At 36.2% G+C, this 25,051-nt stretch overlaps 2 protein-coding genes across 4 annotated transcripts in view; one reads left to right on the top strand and one right to left on the bottom strand.

Moving 5' to 3' along the window:
• SNX16 (sorting nexin 16) overlaps positions 1-21,497 on the bottom strand; it is a 40,462-nt gene extending 18,965 nt beyond the window's left edge. The window contains exons 1-5 of one of the 3 annotated variants that reach the window (XM_041769490.1): positions 21,326-21,497; positions 19,297-19,544; positions 19,070-19,209; positions 11,847-11,933; positions 8,507-8,655 (exon numbers count right to left, since the gene is read on the bottom strand). In XM_041769490.1, coding sequence (XP_041625424.1) covers positions 8,507-8,655; positions 11,847-11,933; positions 19,070-19,209; positions 19,297-19,444 — 524 coding nt within the window. In that variant the 5' untranslated portion in view covers positions 19,445-19,544; positions 21,326-21,497. Of the gene's footprint in view, positions 1-8,506; positions 8,656-11,846; positions 11,934-19,069; positions 19,545-21,325 lie in introns of all 3 variants that reach the window. The other 2 variants (XM_041769489.1, XM_041769491.1) reach the window with 2 other exon arrangements.
• Positions 20,775-21,580, top strand: LOC121498599 (basic proline-rich protein-like). Its single transcript, XM_041768595.1, has 2 exons — positions 20,775-20,863; positions 20,938-21,580. Exons 1-2 carry the CDS (start codon positions 20,775-20,777, stop codon positions 21,578-21,580), a joined length of 732 nt encoding a protein of 243 aa, XP_041624529.1.
• Positions 21,581-25,051: the final 3,471 nt, after the last annotated feature.

Raw genomic sequence — 25,051 nt, 5'->3', positions numbered from 1 at the left:
GGGGTGGAATCTTTTGGGCTTTCCACATAAAGTTATCATGTCATCCGTAGAGTAAGAGTTTGACTTCTTTGCCAATTTATCGTTATTTCTTTTTGTTGTCTGATTGCTGAGGCTAAAACATTTCTAATATTTTTAAAGTATATTGCACACACAGGGCTGTCATATGTCCTATTTTAATTTTCATAATAATCATGTGAGTTGAAGACAGGCATTACATTTCCATTTTACAAATGATACCAAAGTTTAGAGAGTTAAAATGACACATACAATGTTGTAAGTGGTAGAGCAAGACCTTAATTAATTCTGTCTTCTGAGTGAAAATATGTGTCTTTTTCTACCTTTAAATTCTTTTCTCTTATATTTTGGTTCATTTGGATCCTTTCCCCTTGCCACCGTCACTTCCCTTTGACCACATCCAACTTGTCTCTATCCTTTAACTAAGGCCTCTAGAATACTGCAGTTGGTCTAATAGCACAGTGAAGAATAGGACCACCACATATTCTTTTGGTTTAGATATTATACTTCTATCCATTCATTATTAGAGAACCAACTATTAGGCAAAAAGAAGTCAAGGGAAATAAACTGTCCTTGGAATCGAGAGGTCAGAAGTCTGGATGAAACCCTGAGGAAAAGCCTTTAAGATCGATACGGAAGATGTACAGAAATTTATAGAAGGGTCTTTTTTTCTTTGTAATGCTTTCAGTGTATGATAACCCGATGTGAGACATTTTTTTCTTACAGGCTTATACCCTGATTTCCTCATCCTTTAGTAACATTTTTACATTCACAAATTAATTATTGAAATGCTGCTGCAAGCAAAGAAAAAGTAGGTAAGGGAATATATATATATATATATATATATATATATATATATATATATCTTTTTATACTTGTTTTAGAATTGAAATTTAGCCCAAGATCAACAGTGATATTGACAATGTAACGAGCTGTAGGAATCTTTTTTGGAGTGGCTATTCTATTTCATTCTCCTTCCCTAAACATCTTTATGATCTATATTACCTCCCCATGACTTACTTATTTTATAACTGGAAGTTTGTAGCTCTTAATGCCCTCCACCTAAAATATAGCATAGGGAATATAGTCAGTAACACTGCAATAACTTTGTAGTAACAAACGGTAACTAGATTTTTTGTGGGAATCATTTCATATTGTATAAATACTGAATCACTATGATGTACGCTTGAAACTACTGGGATGTTATATATTAATGTATATCTCAGCAAAAAGAGAAAAATCTTTATGATCTATATAGCTCTCTAGCGCTCTGCTCAAACAAAATCCAATCCAATGGATTCCCCAGAGTTTTTTCCAATATAGTTCAAGGTCATATTCCATGCCCTACCTAATTTGTAACATAAGAATGAAATTTAAAACTAGCTATACAACTCTGATTTATAAGACACTTTTTCAGTGGTTCACTACATTTCTTTGGTTTCAACAGGGCTCAGGTGGCAGAGGAAGAGAGTTCATATGCTCAAACTCTATTCCATAGGACAGGGACACACAAGAATCTATGGGACATGGTAGTGTTTGAGAAAACAATTTCTTTTTCAGACATTCTGGTACCTTTTTTTTTTTTTTCCTAGAAAAGAAAACTCTTACTCTTGCTTGAGAATCACTGACTAGAGAACTTTATTTAGATTTGATAAATATATTTGACTGCCTATATGTGACATGGTTCTGCTCAGTGATTTCCTACATATTATCAATGTATAATTTATAAAAAAATCAAGTGAATTCAAATAAAGTATAAATACCAAAGAGTCTATATTATTATATGGTCTATAAGTTCAATAGAAGTCAATTTTTAAGAAACAGGTCTTATTCTTTATTCCTCCTTGTTCACTGACAGGTTCAATCAGCCCCCCTAGTCTCTCTGTCATATTCAATCTTTAATACTTTTGTCTCCCATTTGGCTATAATAAAGGTAAGAAAAGCATTGGGATAAAAGAGAAACCTAATTCCAACAATCTGGAATTTAAAGGTAAAGAAAGACTTTGTATCTTTGTATTCCCTTTATTACCTAGAGTAGCTTTTTAGTGTGTTTTGGAAAACTCTATTTTAAAATTGAGATTAGTTGTTGACTTAGCTTGCCCAAAGATAAGGAGATCACAGATAGTATTCCTCAGTATTTTTTTTATTATCAGAGCAACTATAACTTTATCTCTTCCTGATTCTCTGAAAAAGTTTTCTTTCAGAGTTTTACTGTATTTTCAAACTTCTTAAAGAACTGTTTCATCTGGTGAACTTTCACCTTCCATTTACTATATTTTACTTTTTTTCTTTCATAGGTACTTATTTGTTTACATTTCTCATTTTTTTTAAACTCGCAATTTAATAGGGTTTTTATATATGTTCTTCATCTTGAAATGTATGTTTTAATAGGAAAAACCCTTAAAACTAATGCTTACAATGCATTAAAAGATCAATCAAGAACTAAGTAAAAAGTGTACTAAAAATACTAGATACCAATTCTGTTAAGATCAAATTAAGCACAAAAAGGTTACTGCATGAAAATATTCCTCAAGGATTTCAGATAGAAATGTTATGTCAGTTAATATTTCCCTTCACTACTCTCTATAAGGTAAAAGAAAATAACAGAAAATTTACATTAAACACAACTTGGAGCATAAGGACTCAGGGATCATGACTGGGGACAGTGAGGGTCACACTGGAGATGGGTTGGCTGGTTGTGAGACTGAAGGGGTCACACGGAGATTCCTGTGGTGGAATATGGGGGTAGTGGGGGCCCAGTTTAGACCTTGACTATCTCTTGCCTAATAACTAGCCCACTTATGTTCCTATGTTCAATTTCTTTCAAATCCAAAGTACTTAAAAACCAAACGTTTTATGTCAAACCAGGCTTAAAATCCATCTACACCACCTCCAGCAAGAGAGAACAAAGCCAAGATCTTTTGGCTTAAAACACCTGCCTACATTCCAGTTTTAATGGTCTTTCCTAACTTACACTTCAAAAACAGTACATCTTCATGTCTATTTCATGGCTCTATGCCTTTACTTATGCTTGCTGCTATTATCTTGGCTAATTCATATTTTTATGAATTTTTATCTGGCTAATTCTTTTATCTGGATAATTCATATTTATTCTTCATGACTTAGCTCATCTACTATCTCATGAGGTTTTCTGACTAGAGCTCCTTATTTTTTTAAAGAGAGAGAGAGAGCGTATGTGCATGTGTGTGCGAGGTAGCAGGTATGTGAGCGAGCAGGTGCATGAATGGGTGTGTGAACCAGTGGGAAGGGGCACAGGGAGAGAGAATCTCAAGCGCTCAACACTCAGTGCAGAGCCCCATGTGGGGCTTGATCTCACAATCCTGAGATCATGACCTGAGCCAAAATCAAGAGTTGATCTCTTAACTGAGACACCTAGGCATCTCTAGGTTCAATATTCTTTTATTTTTTTAAAATATTTTCTTTATTTAATTACGAGAAACACAGAGAGAGAGGCAGAGACATAGGCAGAGGGAGAAGCGATGTGGGACTCGATCCCGGATCCTGGGATCATGCCCTGAGCCAGAGGCAGATGCTCAGCCGCTGAGCCACCCAGGCATCCCTAGGTTCAAAATTCTTATACATATTACCATACCACCTTGAGGAGATCCCTGTCACAGGACTTATTACACTGTATTATTAGTATTGTCTGTTTACCAAACCAAGTATTATTTATCAAGTATTGTCTGCTTCACTAAACGGCAGTTGTTGTTTCTGGACTGTACAGACTATTCAAACCAATTAACACATTACAGAAAAAGTATTCCACAAATAATGATCTTATTAGAAAAAAATTTAATGCAACTGTTAAGAGCAAATTTCTATCTAATGTTGTAAATAAACACTATCCTACAATTCTCAAATTTGGGATGGATTTTAGGTCTTAACAGATACTTCTACTTTGAAGGTAAACTTTGGATAGCAATAAGTAAGACCGAAAGTCTTAAGAGTTAAAAGGTCAAAATCTGGTCATTTCTGATGGTGTGACTTTAAGAATCTTGAGGAAGAATGAAAAGGATCAGATATGAGAAATTTAGAGTTGAAAGGAAGTTTTAGAGACTACTTAGCCCACTTAACTCATTTTCCAACTGAAGACATTGATTTAAATCAGGTAAGTCTATAATTATTTCACTACTAAGCCCAAGAAACCAAATTTTGTATAAGGTCTCTGAGACCCAGTTTAATTAGGTAAGAGTTTTAGATACATCCAAATACAAAATATTACATTTTATTTCATTTTAAACATTTTTTTTTAATCTTTATTTATTTATGATAGTCACACAGAGAGAGAGAGAGGCAGAGACACAGGCAGAGGGAGAAGCAGGCTCCATGCACCGGGAGCCCGATGTGGGACTCGATCCCGGGTCTCCAGGATCGCGCCCTGGGCCAAAGGCAGGCGCCAAACCGCTGCGCCACCCAGGGATCCCCTTATTTCATTTTAAAAACCTGTCCATAATTGGATGTCTACCAAACTAACAGTGGTGAAAAATCACTTGACCTACCTCAGCAATAATGTTGGTTCTCAGGAGCTGGCATTATATAAATAACTGCATATAGAACCGAATTCTTTAATTTTGTAAAAATACCAAGACTAACCCATCTTCTCTTGATAGTATCTTTATGTATAAAATCAACTTAGATACATTAAAAAAATTTCCTAGGAGAACATAGTTAAGGTTGAAAACGCATAAAAAACAGTTTAAATAAGTATTCTTGTTCAAGAATTATGGAATTACTGGAATTTTACAACTAGAAGAGACTTAAGAAGTCATCTAATCCAATATGTCTCATTTAATAATTTCCCCTTCAATACCACTGATGGTTATCTAGCCTTTTCAAATACTTAAGGTAAAGAGAAACTTACTTTCTCAAAAGGCAGAGTATTTTTATATTAGATAGCCTGAAAAGATATGTACCTCTTTCTTACCTGAACTGATAGGGCCTTCTCATTTCTCACTATTACTCCTAGTTTTACATGTTAGTCTTACTATTAAAAATGAGGTTCTTAGATCAGCAGTATGAGCATCACCTAGAAACCTTTTAAAAATTCAGAATCTTCACTCCAGATCTGCTGATTCAGGGCTTGCACTCTAACAATACATACTACAGTTGGAGAAGCACTGTTTTAAAGCTAAGTACCAGGGATCCCTGGGTGGCGCAGCGGTTTAGCGCCTGCCTTTGGCCCAGGGCGCGATCCTGGAGACTCGGGATCGAATCCCATGTCGGGCTCCTGGTGCATGGAGCCTGCTTCTCCCTCTGCCTATGTCTCTGCCTCTCTCTCTGTGACTATCATAAATAAATAAAAATTAAAAAAAAAATAAAGCTAAGTACCATTTGATTAATCTTTCAAATATGTGAAGACAGCATTTTATCCTCTAAGTACTTTTGCATTTTAAAGAGTAAATATTATCATTTTTCCAATTGCTTCTTCATGTAAACACATATTTTTTTAAATTTTTAAATTTTAATTTTTAAAAAATATTCATTTATTCATGAGACACACACAGAGAGAAGCAGAGACACAGGCAGAGGGAGAAACAGGCTCCATGCAGGGAGCCCAATGTGGGACTCGATCCCTAAGACTCCAGCATCACGCCTTGAGCCGGAAGGCAGATACTTAACTGCTGAGCCACCCAGGCGACTCTACTTTTTTTTTAGTATGAACTGCTGTTAATGCAAATCCATCCTGAACTTTTTTTCAAACACGTATAGAATATAAAACTTGAATTTTGACACTAAAGTTCTTATAGATGGATAGTAATAGGAAAAAAGTTATATAATTTAACCCCTCTACTTTTAAGAATTAAAAAGGAGAAAAAAATTTGGTAAATCAGTATATTTGTGTAGTGCTTCTGAAAATAGAGAATAGTGAAATATTTGCTGTGATTAAATGATGCAACAATTTCAAAATATCATAAGATAGTATAAATCAGTAAACTGTATAATTTATATGTAAGTCATAAAATTTATTAACTGTAACTATATAGTAAGTAAGTATAACCAAATTGTTCAATGTAAGACTTTTCCCTTCTGTCCATCTTTAGATATCCTTCACCTTGACAAACAGACACATGCTGCTGGCACAGGACCCATGCCTTCTTATTTGTGCATTTCGATATAATACTCCTTCTCACTTGTAAGGTCCTTCACCTTCTCCTTCTTGGTCCAAATATCGTTAGTTCTTTAAAATCCAGCTCAAACGTCACCCTCTAGGAAGCCTCTTCCAATTCTCCTAGTCAAAAGTTCTCTCCCTCTTCCTCCTCTGAAAAAGACCTAGCTCTACTCATGATAGGTTTTCTTTGGGTGACTCTTCCTCCTATTCCATTTTTTTGAATAAAGGATCAGTATGTAATGCACCTTCTTGTATTATACTATCTTATATATATTAAGACCTAAATATTTATGGAACAGACAAAATAATAAATCCTCTGACTTATTGAAATCTTAAAAATATTGACTTTTCAATTTGTTTATTTATTCTGTATTTTCTAAATGCTTCTGAAAATAATATCTTAAAACTTTCAGACCAATAATCCTCAGTATCCTTTCAGTTCTTACTTTCTTCTACTTCTGCTTTGCTACAGTTAGAGAGATTATAATATTAAAAGCTGCCAATTGAGAGATTGTAATATTAAAAGCTGCCAATTGTGTAATGGCAAGCTCTTAGCCAACATGAATGTTAAGAAGTAACTGCGTTGTGAAGTGTTAAGGATAGTAAAAAAGGAAAGTGAAAGGATTATAATTATAAATCTATAACGAATTAATATCAAATAGTTACTTAGCCATGTAAAGATAGTAATTTTTCTTTGTTGTCATTACCCATAATCTTAATTTAGCCTTCAAAGTTCTAAAATCCTACTTCCTACTTCCAGTATTGCTTGATCACTGAGAAAAGGACCAATCTTTCCCTTCTCTGAGTTCCTGCTACTTTTACAATCTTTATCACACCAAGTAGCATTTCATAAACTCCCTTATTTTGTTCATATGAAAGCCTAATGTGATTGGAATTTAAACTATAAAGGAAGGGATAGGATGGTGAGGGTTGTGTCAAGGACATCTCCCAGGTTCTTGGTAAATGATGCTGCTAAACATTAGGAAAAGTCTAGAGAGTAGCTTTTACCTGGGTTTGATGTCAGTTTGAGATATCTGAAGGAGATATCAAGGAGGCAATTGCATATATGACTATAGAATTGAGAGAAGGGGTCTAGCTTATAGTTCCTTTCATAGAGGTTAATGAGGGGGGATGGGCAGAGAACTCAAGTAGCAGCCATCAAGCATGGGCAACACACATTAAGAAAAAAGGTGTATATATATAGCATGTGTGTTATATATAACATGAGGTAATATACACATTAAAAAAAGACTGAGAAAAAAGGGGAGAAAAAATAAGACAAGTCGGTTGCCTTGTTTTCCATCCTTAGGTGAAAAACTACTAAACACAGTTATAGATACAAGTAGTTATGCAACATGCTATTGCTGCCTTGTAAATGTTCTCTACTTATATCAAAATAGTTCTAATTCACCTGATAAAGTAAATTCTAAAATAAGATACCTGGCTGATATTAAATCATAACGCAATCTTCTTATATTTTCAGAAGCAGAATAACATACAGATCCTTTCTCCCGCTCTTTAATGCTTATTTTCACACTTTACCCTCTATATAAATTAACCCAACCTCACATTTTTGCATTACTTTGGAGAAATATAAGAATATTACCTTCAAAATTATACAGGGTTATATTAATAAAAAATTTAATATGTGGGACACTTTGTTTAAATGATTGTTAAAATACTAAATACTAAAATCAAGTTTACAGTTGGGTGGTTTGAGTATATGGTACACTGAATTTTTAACCTAAAAAAAATTTTTTTAAAGACTTTATTTATTGGGGGGGAGAGGCAGGGGGAGAAGGAGGAAAAGGGAGAGTTACAAGCAGACTCCCTGCTGAGCAGGGAGACAACACAGGGCTTGATCTAAGATCTGGAGATCATGACCTGAGCTAAAGGCAGATGCTTAACCAACTGAGCCACCCAGGTGCCCCTAAAATTTCTTTTACATAGCAAAATTTTTATCTTTGCTCACTTTTATTTTATTATTATTTTTTTTAATTTTTATTTATTTATGATAGTCACAGAGAGAGAGAGAGAGGCAGAGACATAGGCAGAGGGAGAAGCAGGCTCCATGCACTGGGAACCCGACGTGGGATTCGATCCTGGGTCTCCAGGATCGCGCCCTGGGCCAAAGGCAGGCGCCAAACCGCTGCGCCACCCAGGGATCCCTCTTTGCTCACTTTAAAAAAAAAGTTAATACAAGTCAAATGCTGAGTAAAATTCTTATTGATAAAAAGCAAGGAAATTCCAAGTAGTGCCTTATTAGGACAAGAAATTATATTCCTACCCTATGTTTTTGTGCTTGAATAACTTTGGCCCTGTATTTGTTTTTTAAACAAGTTGTTTCAGTTTATTACATACCAGTTAGCAATGTCCTTGTGAGCCACTAAATTTTGAAGAAATGCTTGTAATCCTAGTTGTCTATCTTCTAAAAAGTCAGCATTGTAATTATCTTTGAACCAGCGTTTTGGTGGAAGTGCCAATCGAAAGCCTGGAAACATCTCTTTTAACTGAAAAAGAAGAAAAAAGAAAATATAATGTTCAACTATACCATATCAATCCTATAAAAAATATCCTGTTAACCACATGAACTTGTTGATGAAATAAGCTTAAAATAAAATAATTAAATTCAGCTAAGCTTTTTATACCTTGATTGTTTTACTTGTTGGTTTTTACCAGTTGTATATACATAGGAGTTACAGTGCTCCACATCCCTGTCAACACTTGGCATTCTCCATTCTTTTAATGTTAGCCATTCTGGTGGGTATGTAGTAGTATTTCACTGTGGCTTTAATATGCATTTCTCCATTGACAAATAATGTTAACTATTCTTTCGTGGGCTTTTTTGGATCTGCATATCTTTGGTGAATTATCTATTCAAATCTTCTAACTCCTCCACTTAAAAAATTTAAGTTATTTATCTTTTTATTATTAAGTTGCAAGAGTTCTTTAATATATTCTGGATATAACTCCTTTGCCAGTTATTCATATGACAAATATTTTCTCTCAGACTGTGGCCTGATGTTTACACACATTTTTTTTTATTCTTGCAAAGTAAAAGCAGGTCATGGGTAGAGTTATTTCTGGTACCTAGAACACTGACATAGATACTTATTAATTTTAAATGCCCAATTTGGAATATCAAGGAGATATTTACTAATTTAGATTAAATTCCTACTAACATCTTTCTTTAAAAGCTTAAGAGTTATCTAAATCTCAGCTTGCTTAATATAAATATTACAGCAATATAAAGATGAATCTGGAGAGATGAATATAAAGATGAATCTAAACATTAAAATAATAGTTGAGCCCTGAAAAGAAATATAGCAAGTCATAAAGGATTAAATAAGTCATAAACTGTTAGAAATTAGTCTTTATAACAAATATTTTAACAATTTCATAAACAAATTAAGAATTCCACTTAAGAATCTGGTAACTACAGGAATTATTTTGAGCTTATTTAATTATTAAAAAAATCAATAGAAGTACAGAATTATACGTTTTTAATTCATCGATGTCATAATAAGAACTTAGGAACAGTAAATAAAATTCAACTTAATGGTGGAAATATGTTACCAACAATACTTTTAAGTATTTGGCACACTATAAAATAGCTTAGCATTTTATATTTTACCTTTCACTAAAATTGAGGTTTTCAGAATGGCAAAAACTTGTTGGCAGCCAGGCAACTGCAAAATCATACATAAATGGGGTTTCCTACCACTAAAGATTTTAAGAATATACTAACTTTAGAGTTTTGCGGGTAAAGGTGGAAAATGGGAGAGAACAGGACCAGTCAAGTTTCCTCTACTAAACACCTGTAAAAATTAGGGAGTAATTTCTCATCTAAGGTCATCTTAGCTTCTCAGAAACATCATAAACCACTTGTTTCTTTTTGAGAAACGCTCCTGGTTTCTAAAATACCACTACCCTTACCTGCCTCAATTGATTTCCCTCTAGCTCTGTGGACACATCTCAGCTCTTTCTCTATTACATTCTTAGTGCAATTTACTCAGTCAATTCTCTATTGGAAATTTAGGTTGGTTCTAATCTTTAACTATTAAAAACAGATTAAAACACAGACAATGAAAATTAATGAATTAAACACAGTGAAAAGTATCCTTGGAGCTAAATATTGTCTCTGTCCATCATTTCTTATATTGGATAAATCCCAGAAATGTGATTATTGTGTCAAAATTATACACAACTTTAGGAAGGTATGTCCCCTAGGAAGATTCATATTTCCAACAATGGGTAATACCACTTAAATAAATACCACTTAAATGCCTGTTAACTTGATGAGAGAAAAATTGTTTATTTTCTTTTGAGTACTCATGATATCAAATGTTTTCCAAATTTATTGGCCATTTATATATCTTCTGTGGTTTGCCTTGTTCACATCATTTATAATATTTTCTACTTTGGGGTTTACTCTGTAATTTAGTTTTAAGAGTTTTTAATATATTGAGGGTCTTTATTATTATTATTCTGTTTCATATGTGCAGAAAGCAGAATTCTAGATAGCCCCATGATCTTTGTCCCTAGTGTTGCTTCTGTGATTTTGTTACATTACATAATAAAACAGATTATGAAGATGTAATTACGGTAACTTTTCAATTGGCCTTAAGATAGGGAGACTATCTGGGTGAACCTAATCTTATCATGAGCTTTCTTTCTGGCTGGTGGAAGAAGAGAAAAGTCAGAGAAATTCAAAGCACAAAAAGGACTTGACCTGCTATAACTGACTTTGAAGGTGGAGGGGCCATGTGCAAAGACTGGACAGTACTCTATAAACTAAGAACAATCTCTGGCTGACAACCAGCAAGGAAATGAAGACTTTCGTCTTACAACTACAAGAAATTAAACTCTGCCAACAACCTGAATGAGCCCGAAAGCCAATACTTTCTCAGAGCCTCTGGAGAAGAGCCCAGTTTAGTCAACAGTTTGATTTTGACCTTGTCTGACCCTACATGGCACACCTAGCTGAGTCCACCTAAATCATGATAGTAAACAGGTACATTTCAGGTCATAGAGTTTGTAGTAATTTGTTAAAAAACCATAAAAAACTAATACAAGATGTTAGAATTTTTTTTTTGTTCATTCTCTTATATGATTTAGGAGATCTTTATATATCTTTTTCTTTATTATTTTTAAAAGATACTTTTTTGAGAGATAGCAAATGCTATCTTTAGAGAGATCAGAGGGAGATTGAGAAGCAGACTTGCTGCTGAGAGGAGAGCCTGATGGGGGGGCTCAATCCCAGGACCCTGAGATCATGACCTGAGCAGAAGGCAGACACCTAACGGACTGAACCACCCAGGTGTCCCCCCCTTTTTGTTCCCTGACGATTTTATTTGAGAGAGAGTGAAGGTGAGAGAGATCATAGCGGGAGAGGGAGAAATATAGATCTTTTTCAAAATCATGATTATATAATCATTTGTATTTCTGTTAGCAATTTTAAGGTTTTCACATTTTTATACTAAAAATAATTTTTTTATTTCCAAAAAAGGAAGTTATGTATAGAGATGGTCCTTTAGGCTATTAAAATGAAATCATTAATTTTCTTAGGAACTAGCAAAATTTGACTTCACTCAAATAACTAACAAGGAGGAAAACCCACAGATATTTAACAGTAGAACTGTCAGGAATAGATAATAATTCAAAACCAGAAAGTCTATTTTAGATTTACTGAAGTACTTACTTTATCATTAAGTCTAGAGAAATCAGTGTATCTTCTGAAAACTACCCAACTTTCTTCTGGAGTTTTCTTTACTAGTATTTTATATACCTATGTAGAGAGAGAGAGAGAGAGCAAGAGAGGGAGAGATAGAGGGAGGTGAAAAAAAAAGTATATAAAGATATTTAAAACCTCAAAGCAAACCAAATATTTTTAAAATTTTTACTTGACAACCCAGGTCATAACAATTAGTATGTAAAAAATATCAGAAATCATTTGGATCAGCAAATATACAAATAATCAATGTAGGCACCAAAAGCAAGATTTATTTAAGAAACATGCCTGACAAATTAAAGACAAAATGCTTTTTTGGCACACACTATTAATAAATGAACTCATCAGTTCCAAAATATATTTTATGCTAAAATATTAAAAAATTGATGACTCAACCATGCTTGAAAAAGCTGCGAAAAAATTGCCACTCTTGTCCTACACAAACAATTTAATTTCTAAATTCGATAACTATTATACAGAGTTTTCAAATAAATTTGATGTTGTTTTAATCTTTAAGGATGAAATGCAGCTAAAAATATTCATATTAAAGTTTACACTTCAATAATTACGCACAATTACCTAGGCTTTAAATAAAAAAACTTGGTTGGAGCATGTATTTTAAAAAGCATATAATAAGAAAACTAGATTTCATTTTTCAAAAGTATAATTTTAGAGTTTATTATGAGGAAGTACTATTTATAACAGAGAGTCAGAGAAACATCTCCTGGTAGTTTTGGTACAGTATTTTAGGCTAAACTAAAAACACAGCACATATGAAATACTCAATAACTATTTGTTGAACAAGTGAAGCTCTCTTAAAAATGAGTAACTTTTTTTCCTTGAAGATAGCTGCAATCTAGCCACACGTGGCTACTGAACACTTGAAATGTGACAAGTCCCAACTGACAAGTGCTGTGAGTGTAAAATACACACCACATTTCAAAGACTTAGAATGAAAAAAAAAAAGATGTATAACACTTCATTAAAATGGTTTTGAATTGGGATCCCTGGGTGGCGCAGCGGTTTGGCGCCTGCCTTTGGCCCGGGGCGCGATCCTGGAGACCTGGGATCGAGTCCCACGTCGGGCTCCCGGTGCATGGAGCCTGCTTCTCCCTCTGCCTATGTCTCTGCTTCTCTCTCTCTCTCACTGTGTGCCTATCATAAATAAATAAATAAAATTTAAAAAAAAAAGGTTTTGAATTAAATAAAATATATTATTAAATATAATTTCATCTGCTTCCTTCACTTTTTAAAACACAGCTACTAGGAAATTTTAAATTAAAAAATATGACTCACTTCTGTGGCTCACCTAGTCTTACTGGACGCTGTAGAGAAGACTCATTATTTAAGGACTAGATTATTCTTACCATATGATGTTTCTCCCTTACTTCTCTTTCAGCTTTTAAGGGGGAGAATCAGTAGAGGTTAAGGATGAATCCTTTAGCTTTGAAGTAAAAATAAATCATTTATCTTTGTAACATATAAAGATGAGGAAGATTATTTGGATACCTTTTAAAGTCTGCAGAAAGTCCCTAAGATACTTGCAAAGAGAATACTAATGAAACATTCTTTTTAGGAGTTCCTAATTGGAACAAACTTCAAAACTTTTGAGTATGAATAACTGATACAACGATAAAAGCCAACTTCATATAATAATAAGGTTTATCTACAAATAACTCATATTTGATTTTATTTTCCTATTTTAAAAAATGAATCCTCCCAAGTTTTTCTCCACAGTGGCCCCTGAGCAATCCTACTTCTCTAGGAAAGATAAAGTACAGATTTTTGTGTTTTATCTTCTTCTTTAGAGAGCTTTCCTATGCTTCTACTTGTATAAGTAGTGCCTTCAATGAAAACTTTAAAGACACTACTGATTATTCCCTCTTCTATGTTCTAACAGCAGCTATGGTTTCTGCACTTTACTGGAACCTCAGTATACACTACTTTGTTCTTTTTTATATAGTCCTTATTTTAGAACTTTTCAGTAAACTTTGAGAACATCTTTGATTTCTCTTTATCCCACATCTCAAGGTTCTACCTTCAAAATATATCCAGAATCTGATCACTTAAGACTTCTTCCACCATCCTGTCCATGCCACTATCATGTCTTCTGTAGATTACTCCAAGAACCTAATATCTCCTGTTTCCATTCTTCCTCCACAAAACCTAGTCTTAACTCAGTAGCCAGATGAGCCCTTAAACATTAAGTCAGATCACATGACAGATCATCTTTTAAAACCTTTTCAAAGATTCCCATCTTGCGCAGAGTAAAATCTAATGGCCTTACAATGGCCTACATGCTTTACTTGACCTGTGGGTCACACTCCTTATCTTTACCTGTTATTTCAGTTCCTACATCTCTCCTCATGGCTTCTTCTGTCAGCCACAAGGGCCTCTATAGTTGTCTCACTTGTCAGGAAGGTGAGATATTCTCATAGCTACCTCTTAGCCCTAATGTCTTTTCTGTGAGACCATGACTGACAATGTTATTTACGTTGCAACTCCAATTGTGGAGAAAATATCCCCCTTCACTCTTTTATTTCTCTTTATAGCAGTTAGCACGATATGACATATCAACATTTTAAGGAGTTTATTTATCATTCATTCATTCATTCATTCGAGTAGCTGTACCACTATTACTTGGAAGAGTGCATGACAAAACAGGTACCCTCAAAATGAATTAATGAATAAATGAATAGAAATCATTTCATACCTGTTATTTACTTCTTCCTCTACAGTGTTTTTAAAGACTTCATGTATTGCTGCCTTAAATTTACCTATGAATTTGTATTTTCACACACATCACTTCAGTGAATATTCATCTTGCATAAGTTAGGTCAATGTAAGAAAATGTGCCACCAGTTTATTATAATTTTCAAAAAGTCAGGTCCAGGGCAGCCCTGGTAGCTCAGCGGTTTAGCACCGCCTCAGCCCAGGGTGTGATCCTGGAGACCCGGGATCGAGTCCCACGTCAGGCTCCCTGCATGGAGCCTGCTTCTCCCTCTGCCTGTGTCTCTGCGTCTCTTGCGTCTCTTGCGTCTCTCTCTGTGTCTCTCATGAATAAATAAGTAAAATCTTAAAAAAAAAAAAAAAAAAGTTTAAAAAAAATTAAGGTTCTGGCAAATTTCCCATCACATCATCAGTCTTACAATAATTTGACTCTAAAGACTGTCTCTCTTCATAAATTATTTCAATATTGACATAATGCAAAAATCCTCAAACTGCATTCAACAACATATTACAAGGATCATTCACCATAATCAAGTGAGATTTACGGTTCAGCAATGGTTCAAGAATGGTTCAACATCTGCAAATCAGCAAATCAATCAACATGATATACTACATCAACAACACAAAGGATAAAAGTCATATGATCACTTCAATAGATGCAGAAAAAGCTATATGATAAAATTCAAGATCTATTCATGATAAAAATTCTCAACAAAATAGATTAAAAAAAATACCTCAATATAATATAGGCCATATCTGAAAAACTCACCTAACATTATACTCAATGGTGAAAAACTGAGAGATTTTCTTCTAAGATCAGAACAAGACAAGAATATCTACTCCTGTCACTTTAATTCACCATAGTACTGGAAGTCCTAGCCACAGCAATTGGACAAGAAAAAGAAACAAAAGTCATCCATAATGGTAAGGAAGAAGCTAAACTGTCACTATATGCAGATGACACGATATGGTATGCAGAAAACCTTAAAGATTCCACCAAAATTACTACTAGAAGTAATAGATAAATCCTGTAAAGTGGCAGGATACAAAATTAATACACAGAAACTGGTTGTGATTTTTTTTTGGTTGTGTTTTTATGCACTAGTAATAAAGTAGTAGAAAGAGAAATTAAGAAAACAATTCTATTTATAATTGTGCCAACAGAATAAAATAACTGGGAATAAACTTAACAAGGAAGTAAAAGGCTTGTACTCTGAAAAATATAAAACACTGATGAAAGAAATTGAAGACAACACAAGTAAATGGAAAGATGTGATCACAGATTAGAAGAACGGTGTTAAAATGTCCTTACTACCCAAAGAAATCTAGAGATTCAATGCAATCCCTTTCAAAAATACCAGTAACATTTTCCAAAGAACTAAACCAAATATAAAATTTGTTTGGAACCACAAAAGACCCTCCCTGTATGGCTAAAGCACTTCTGAGAAAGAACAAAGCTGCAGGTATCACAATTCCAGATTTCCACATATACTACAAAGCTGTACTAATCAAAACAAATGGTACTGGCACAAAAATAGACACATAAATCAATGGAACAGAGTAGAGAGCTGAGAAATAAACCCATGCTTATATAGTCAATTAATCTATGACAAAGGAGGCAAGAATATACCATGGGAAAAAGATCTCTTCAATAAATGGTGCTGGGGAAACTGGACAGCAATATTTAAAAGAATGAAACTGTATCATTTTCTAACACCTTACACAAAAATTAACTCAAAATAGATTAAAGACCTAAATGTGAGACCTGAAACCATAAAACACACACACACACACACGCAATAATTTTTCTGATATTAGCCTTAGCAATTTTTCTAGATATGCCTCCTGAGGCTAGGGAAATAAAAGCTAAAATAAACTACTGGGACTACATAAAAATAAAAAGCTTTTGCAAAGCAAAGGAAATCATCAAACTAAAAGGCAACCTACTGAATGTGAGAAGATATTTGCAAATGATCTGATAAGACATTAATAACCAAAATGTATAAAGAACTTACATAGCTCCACACCAAGAAAACCCACAAATTAAAAATGGGCAGGGGACCTGAACAGACATTTTTCCAAAGACATACAGATGGCAAAGGGACACATAAGATGTTTAACATCACTAACCAGAATGAAATGAAAACCAGAATGAGATATCACCTTATATCTGTCAGAGTGGCTAAAATAAAAAAGGTAAGAAATATGTGTTACTAAAGATGTAGAAAAAAAGGAACCCCTATACACTGTGAGTGGGAATGTAAATTGGTACAGCCACTGTGGAAAACAGTATGGAGTTTCTTAAAAAAAAAATAAAAATAGAATTATCATATGATTCAGTCATTCTACTACTGGGTATTTACCCAAAGAAAATAAAAACAGTAATTTAAAAAGATATTTGCACCCGTAGGTCTACTGACGCATTATTTACAATAGCCAGGATAAGGAATCAGCCTAAGTGTCCACTGATAGATGAATGGATAAAGAAGATCCACTTAGGAATATTGCAGTCACAAAAAATGGATTAGATCTTGCCATTTGCAACAACATGGATGAACCCAGAGGGTGTTATGCTAAGTGAAATAAGGCAGACTGAGAAAGACAAACAGCATATGATTTTACTTATACGAGGAATCTAAAAAACAAATAAGATAAACAAAAAGCAGAATCTGATCTGTAAGTACTGAGAACAAGCTGGCAGCTATTAGAGAAAAGGGGGTAGAGGAAAGTACAAAATGGGTGAAGGAGAGTGGGAGATACAGGTGTCCGGTTATGGATGAATAAGTCATGGGAAAAAAAGGTACAGCATAGGGAAAATAGTCAATGATACTGCAGTAGTATTATGTGGTGACAAAGGGTAGCTACACTTATGGTGAGCATGGCATAAAGTATAGAAAATTAGAATCACTATGTTGTAATCTGAAACAAATATTGTGTCAACTACCCTCAGATTAAAAGCTTTTTAAAAATTAAACATTTCCCTAACAACAACAGCAACAAAAAATGATCTCAAAAACTTTTTTCCAGTGGTCCTTCTATACTATTACAGGCTTACAGCATGAAATGTTGAAGTAAATATGAAAGAAAACCCGAGAGGAAGAACAAACTATTTCAATTATAAGTGTATTTAGCAAGGTCTCTGGATACACAAATACACGTTAATATCTAAGACCAAAATATATAAATTAACAATGAACAAACAAAACAGAACAAGACATCAAGAACATCAAACAACATATCATATGGAGGGAAGAAAAAAGTATTTTGACCCTTGTCTCACAGGTCGGACAAAAAATCAACTCCAGATAGTTTACAGATCTAAATGTGAAAGGTCCAACAATGAAGGTTGTAGAAGAAAATACAGGTGGGCGTAGGCAAATTTTAAAAAGTGCTAACCACAAGAGAAAAAAACTGGACTATATTAAAACTATGAACTTTTATTTATCTAATGCATTAAGAAAGTGAAAAGGCAAGCCACAGAGACAAAACAGTTACAATGTATGCTCTAACAAAGAACTTTGGTCCAAAATGCATAGAAAACTATAAATCAATGTGGAAAAAACTTTCTCCAAAGAAAAATGAATAAAAGTCCTGAATAGACCTTTCACAAAAGAGAATGTCCAATGGCCGAATAAGTCTTCAATTACTCATTAAAAATGCAAAATAAGACCACATATGTGATATTATTCCACTCATCAGAATAGCTAAAGTAAAAGTGATGAAAAAATACCACATGTTGGGAAGGTGTGGAGTAACTGCAACTCTCATATTCTGCTTATAGGAGTATAAACTAGTACAACCACTTAGGCACATTGTTTATCAGTAGCTTTTAAAGCTAGGCATATGATCTAGCGATTTCACTCCTAGGCAGATCCCAAACAGGAATGGGTTAACGTGTTTAATGAGTGATAAGTACTACAAGGCTCATAGCAGTAGCATTTGTAAGAGTCCCCAACTGGAAATTATCTGAATGCTCTTCAACAGTACAATGGATAAACTATAGTATACTCACATAAAGGAATACTATCAGTAATAAAAATGAGCTACCTACAATTACAAGATGAAGGATGGATCTTACAAACACAATACTGAAGAGACCACACCCCAAAGAGTACATACTCTGTAATTCCATTCACATAAAGCAGAAAAATAGGCAAAATTAATGTAGGCTATCAGGAGAGTGGGTATTCATTGACAGAGAGCATGGAGAGGGGTTGCTTTTCGGATGCTAGTAATACTCTGTTTCTTGATCTGTGAATGCTAGGCTCACAGATGCGCCTGGTGTGTGAAAATTCATTCAAGTAAAAGTCTACTACAGCGTGACGGTATTTAGAGGTGTAAAAACCACTTGAATTTTATGTTCAAGAAATTATAAGCACAGGTAACGATTTAACTCAGGTAGAGCACACAGAGTTAGTCCATTTTTCACTTTCTACTGATGTCCAGTAACAGTCAATACTCACAGTAAACTTAGCTCTTTCTTCCATCACTTCATAACCCAGGATAGTAGGTGTAGAAGGTCTATCTTCCACATACACTGTGTCAGGATTTTGCTCTTCGCTTTCTCTTGGTCTGGTGGTATACTCAATGGAAGAGTCTGCACCTGTGAATTTAGTCCTAATGAGGGGGCTGCTACAGACAGACGAAGCACTATCCGTTTGATCAGGTGCACTTGTCTGTTTAAAATTACCCATATTTGAGTCCTCTAACTGGCCTTTGGAAGAGTTTGAGCTTGTTGAGATGCTCCCAAAAGAAGAACTTCTTTGGTTTCTGCTGGTCGTAAAACTGGAAGCAGAGTTCCCTATGGGCATAGGAACTGGGACATAGGGAGTTGCCATCTTCTTTTAGCCTTTGCAACAGACCCGCACACTGCTGAGTCCAAACACTTAGAGAACAACTAATATGAAATCCATTATTTTCTTCTTAGGAATTCACTATCTAAAAAGGAGAAGAACATATTGAGAGGTTAGTCTTTAATTTGGTGCATTATCCAAAACCAAACCAAACCAAAACACCTCAGAATGTTCACATCCATTTCTTTTGATTCTGTGACACTCCATGACTTCATGTGGAATGAAAACACACCCCAAACTTCATTTAATCCCAAGATATCATTTGCAAGGTAAAGAGAGCAGAACTACTCCACACTCTTTTTTCTTGACCTTCACATTACACGTTCATCTTTTCAAATCTCCACTTTATTGCCTTGTGATAGATTTCTGCAACGTTCATTTTAGCCTGATCTCACCTACACAAAAGAGTCAGAAACAGGAAGAGTGGTAAAGACCTTTCTGAAGCTGCATTGTCTGCTTACGGTCCTGACAGTTCCCACATACAGTAAGAAGAGGGAAGGAGGGAAGAATAGAAAGGGAGGGGAATTATTCCCATTTCCTTTTAATTTAATTAGTGAGATTATAAAGAATTAGAGTACTAACAGTTCACATTTCCTTTTAAATTAATTAGTGAGACTCTAAAGAACTACCTAGAGTTCTAACAGTGAACCACAGGGAAGTAACAACCGCTCTTAAGGTAACAGTCTACTAAACCTAGAATCAAACGTATTTGAAAACAAAAACAAAAACAACTTGGTCAAATTAAATTAATCAAATCAGACCCAGTGAACCTTAAACTTACATCCAACAGGACGAAACAGTTGAAAAGTTAAAATGTTCTTCATAGTTTCCAGGTCATCAGTAATCCTGCTACACCAGAAACTGAGGGTAACTTAACAAACCTTGATGACTCATGCCCAGTAATCTGTTGTCTAAAAGGACTAATCTGTCTCGGAATAATCTCATAATTGTGCAACATAGGAAAAGGTTTACCACTGAGTTGTTAAATAACAGATGAAGACACTGTAATGACTACAGACGTGTGAAATGACACATGAAACAAGGGGTCCGGCTCACTTAGCGACATCTAGGCGATTCTAGGGCTGAGAGAGGTCAGAAGGGAGCTGCTACTACCGGGACTTGCAAAGATGCTGAAGCAGGATGTTTTTGTTTTTTTTTTTAACCCAGCACGTGGCTCTGGGCAACCTTCCTCATCATTACAGATTCAAGAAACTTGAAGCGCTGATTCACTGCTCCTCGGTTCTGCTGGATGCCCCCCCCCCCCAAAAGAAGTAAATAAAAGGTCTGAGACTTTAGCGTCTTCGGGGCCTGCGGGATGGCCGTGCCCCTTGCCACCCAACTACCTGAGGCCGCAGGGCCGGTAAGAGAGGACGCGGATCAATACAGTGAGTGGCGTGCAAAGAAGTGAGCGCTCCCCAAACTTCACGGAAACATGTTGGCTTCACTGACAGCGTCCTCACTTTTGCCTTTGCGTGGAGATGCCCCGAGGATCCTGCATCCCAGTCCTACGCCGGAGAGCCTCGGGCAGGTGAGGCGGCCCCAAGCCTCAGCGACTCGGTAGAAACCGAGGCGCAGCCCGACCCCGGGACAGCCCGGTGGGTGTCAGGGCGGGTCACGGGTCCTCGGCCCCCGGGGGTGAGGGGGACCCCCTGCTCCCGGCCCCACCCCACCCCCCGGACGGTCGCATCTCCGCCGCCCGTGCGAGGCCAGCGCCTCCCCACACGCTCGGCGGGGTCTGCGGCGGCCTCGGACGCTCCCGCGGGGCTCCTCGACCCTCCGGGGAGGCCGCCCGCCGCCCGCCAGCCCCGCGGGCGCAGGTGTCACTCGCAGGAGCGCCCGGGGCAGCGGCCGCCGCCTCGTCCCTACCTCAGCCCACTCCGCGATCCCGTTCGAGCGCACTTCCCGGGGACGGTTGAAGTGGACCCTCCGCGACCGCAGCTCTCCGTCTCCACCCACCCGGGCCAAGAAGCCCCACGTGACCTTCCGCCCGAAAGCGGCCGCTCCCAGCCTCCCGCCGTCCGGCCCCGGATCCCGGAGAGGTGGAGGGTGGGGCCACGCCGCACCGCCCCTCCCGGAAGTGACGTCACGTCAAGGCGCTTCCCCCCGCCCCCCCCGCCATGACACCTCCCGCCAACCCCCCACCCCCCAACCCCCGCCCCGCGGCGCTGTCCGGAGTTGCGCGGCCCCGGCTGTTTGGCAGCTGGGTTGGGCCTAGTTATGTGGTAAGAATTCTACCTTCTCCGCCCTAGCTTTATTTTTATAAACTAACTTTGAGAAATGGAGGTCAAGACGCTCAGGTTGCCGCACAGGTGATCAGTGGATTACAGCTCGGAGGTGGGACTATAGCCGGCATTGGTCTGGGCGCTTGCTTTGCATCATGGGACTTGTAGTCTTCACTGGCTTGGGCTGGTTCTAATAGGTTATAGATTGTTTTCTAGAATAACTGGCGCCTTAAGGGATGACAGTCGATTCAAAGGGTGGGAAGATAGAACACAGTCCTTAAGCTTATTCGCCTTATCGTTGGCAGATAATTGAAGTTGTTGAGTGTTGTTGTTGTTTTTTTTTTTTTAATACAATCCAGGGTGCAGTTTTATGCCACATGATACAATAGCAGGCGTGTTAGACTTGCACACCTGAAGACCTGTAAAGTTATCGGGAAACTTGTTTTTTGATAGCCGAATACCAAAATTTAGACCAGTTTACAGGGTTGTTCATCATTAGAATTGTGCAATTTGATTTAAAGACCATCTCATGATTTCTCCAGTTTTGGAACATTTCCAAGACTGGGAAAAATTGATAGTTGTAATTTCAAAATGAGCATAGGAAGATAATCTGGTTTGTGGCATATTAATGATTTTGGTTGATGATACTGTCCAAGAAGAACTTCCGTCCACAAATTGAAAAGAGCGTTCAGTATATAGATATATATTCTTTATTTTGTGACTATTTGGTATTGATAAATGTCTAGATTTTACTTACAGTAAATGAACATTTCCTTTAAAAAAGTTTTTAGGTTGAGGTATAATTTACATATTACATTATATTAGCTTCCAGTGTGCAATGTAATTATTTGATATATATATTGAGAAAATAATCACCACAATAAATCTAGTTAAAATCTGTCCCTATATATAGTTCCAGAATTTTTGTTCATGTGATGAGGACTTTTAAGGTTTACTTTCTTAGCAACTTTCAAATATGCAATACAGAATCATTAACGATAGTTGCCTTGCTGTACATTATATTCTCATGAGCAATTTGTTTTATAACTAGAAGTTTGTTCTGACTCCTTTTACTCATTTTGCTCACCCCCACTTCTGGCTATCACCAATCTGTTCTTTGTATCTATGAGCTTTCTTTTTTAAAATTCCATATATAAGGGAGATTATATGATATTTGTCTTTTTCTGACTTATTTCACTTAGCATAATGCCCTCTAGGCCCATCCATGTTATCACAAATGGCAATATTTAATTTTTAATGGCTGCATAATATTGTTTTATATATGTGTGTATGTATGTATGTATGTGTGTGTACATACACACACACACACACTTTTATTCATTCATCTATTGATAGACATCCAGGTTGTTTCCAAATTTTGGCTATTGTAAATAATGGCAGAGTGAACATGGGAGTGCATATATGTTTTTGAATTACTGTTTTTTTTTGGGGGGGGATAAGTACCCAGAAGTGGAATTTTTGGATTACTTGGTAATTTTATTTTTAATTTTTTTAGGGACCTCCATACTGTTTTCTACAGTGGCTGCACCAATTTTCGTTCCCATCAGCACTGCATGAGAATTCCCTTTTCTCCACATCCTCACCAACACTTGTTTCTTATCTTTTTAAAAAAATAATGTGCAGTCCTTAATTCCTATCACTTACTTAACTCATCCTCTCAAGCCCCTGCACTCATTGTGATTTTCATTTTCATTTCTCTGCAGATTAGTGACAGTTGAGTATTTTTGCATATGCCTGTTGGCCATCTGTATGTCTTCTTTGGAAAAATATCTATTCACATCCTCTGCCCCATTTTTTAAAAAAGATTTTATTTATTTATTCATGAGAGACACAGAGAGAGGCAGAGGCATAGGCAGAGGGAGAAGCAGGTTCCACACGGGAGTGGGGGTGGGGAACCTGATGTGGGACTGACTCCCAAGACCCCAGGATCACGCCCCGAGGGAAAGGCAGATGCTCAATGGCTGAGCCACCCAGGCATCTCCTTCTTCCCAATTTTTAATTGGATTTTCTGTTGTTATTGAATGGTATGAGTTCTTTATATATTTTGGATATAAACCTCTTATTAGATCCCACATGATTTCCAAATATTTTCTCCCATTCAGTAGGTTGGATTTTCATTTTATCGATAATTTCTTTTGCTGTGCAGAAGGTTTTTAGTTGGACACAGTCCCACTTGTTTGTGCTTTTGTTGCCTTTGCTTTTGAGGCTGGATCCAAAATATTGCCAAGACCCATGTCAAGGAACATACTACCAATGTTTCCTTTTAGGAGTTTTTATGGTTTCAGATTTTACATTCAAGTCTTTAATCCATTTTGAGTTCATTTTTGGGTATGGTGTAAGATAGAAGTCTAGTTTATTTATTTATTTTTGTATATGTGGCTGTCTAGTTTTTCCAACACCATTTATTGAAGAGACTATCCTTTCCCCATTGTATATTCTTCGTTTCTTCATCATAAATTAATTGACTGTATGCATGGATTTATTTCTGGGCTCCTGATGTCTTTAGTAATCAAGAGAGAATGTCCTCTGGTTGTCAGAGTAAAAGTTACACTTTGACAGAACATACCTAATGGCTAGTTTCTATGGAATATTTTAGTTAATTTTGGATGACTGTATATAGTGCACATAGTCAAATTGTATACGTTTTTATCTGCAGAGTAACAGCAGACCATTTTTTTTGCCCTTTCTTTAACTTTATATAAAATATATACTTCTAGCATAATATTTTGAACCCACTTTAGGAATAATTTTATACAATGATATATAAGATCTTGGTAATGGTAGGGAGAGACGGAAGAATGGTTAAAAAAGCAATGTGCAATAGGCAGACGTCTCGTGAGGTAGCTTCCTAGAGTCCCATATTTGCCCCTTCTCTAGAAGTGATTCGTCCTGAGTCTGGTTCTCTGGTGGCCATGTTTGTAATATGTTAGTCTTATAATAACAAATGTTATTTATCATAGTTGATTGTGCCTGAGGAGGACATTTGACCTAAATTGTGTCCAAAGGATGCTTTCTCCTAGGAATTAAAATGAGTGGGAGGAAAATACTAACTGGAAGTCACAGGAGGTAAAGTCAGATAAAGGAAATTCTGTAGTAAGAGGGTCAGTCAAGTCCCACTGCTGAGGTCCCTGGAGTTGATCTTGTCCTTCCCCATTTTTGACTTTTACTTGGAGTTCATGAGCTACCCTGGTTACTTTCAGTAGATTTGTTTTTTGCTTAAACCTAACCAGAATTGGTTCTTCTGCTTATAACCAAAAGTACAACTAATCTAGCAGGTTGGAAGGAGGCAAACTAGTATGAATTTTAAAAGCAGGTAAAATGCAAACAATTCCTTCTCAGTAATTTATGT

The sequence above is a fragment of the Vulpes lagopus genome, chromosome 9 (genome assembly GCF_018345385.1).
Source record: "Vulpes lagopus strain Blue_001 chromosome 9, ASM1834538v1, whole genome shotgun sequence".
Classification (NCBI taxonomy): domain Eukaryota; kingdom Metazoa; phylum Chordata; class Mammalia; order Carnivora; family Canidae; genus Vulpes; species Vulpes lagopus.
Note: the sequence above shows the minus strand (reverse complement) of the source record. Positions and strands in the feature narration are given on the sequence as shown.

Coding starts and splice junctions, on each gene's coding strand:
- LOC121498599 (XM_041768595.1), top strand. CDS start 20,775: ATGGCCGTGCCCCTTGCCACCCAACTACCTGAGGCCGCAGGGCCGGTA. Junction 20,864..20,937: donor AGTGAGTGGCGTGCAAAGAA/GTGAGCGCTCCC, acceptor CTTTGCGTGGAG/ATGCCCCGAGGATCCTGCAT.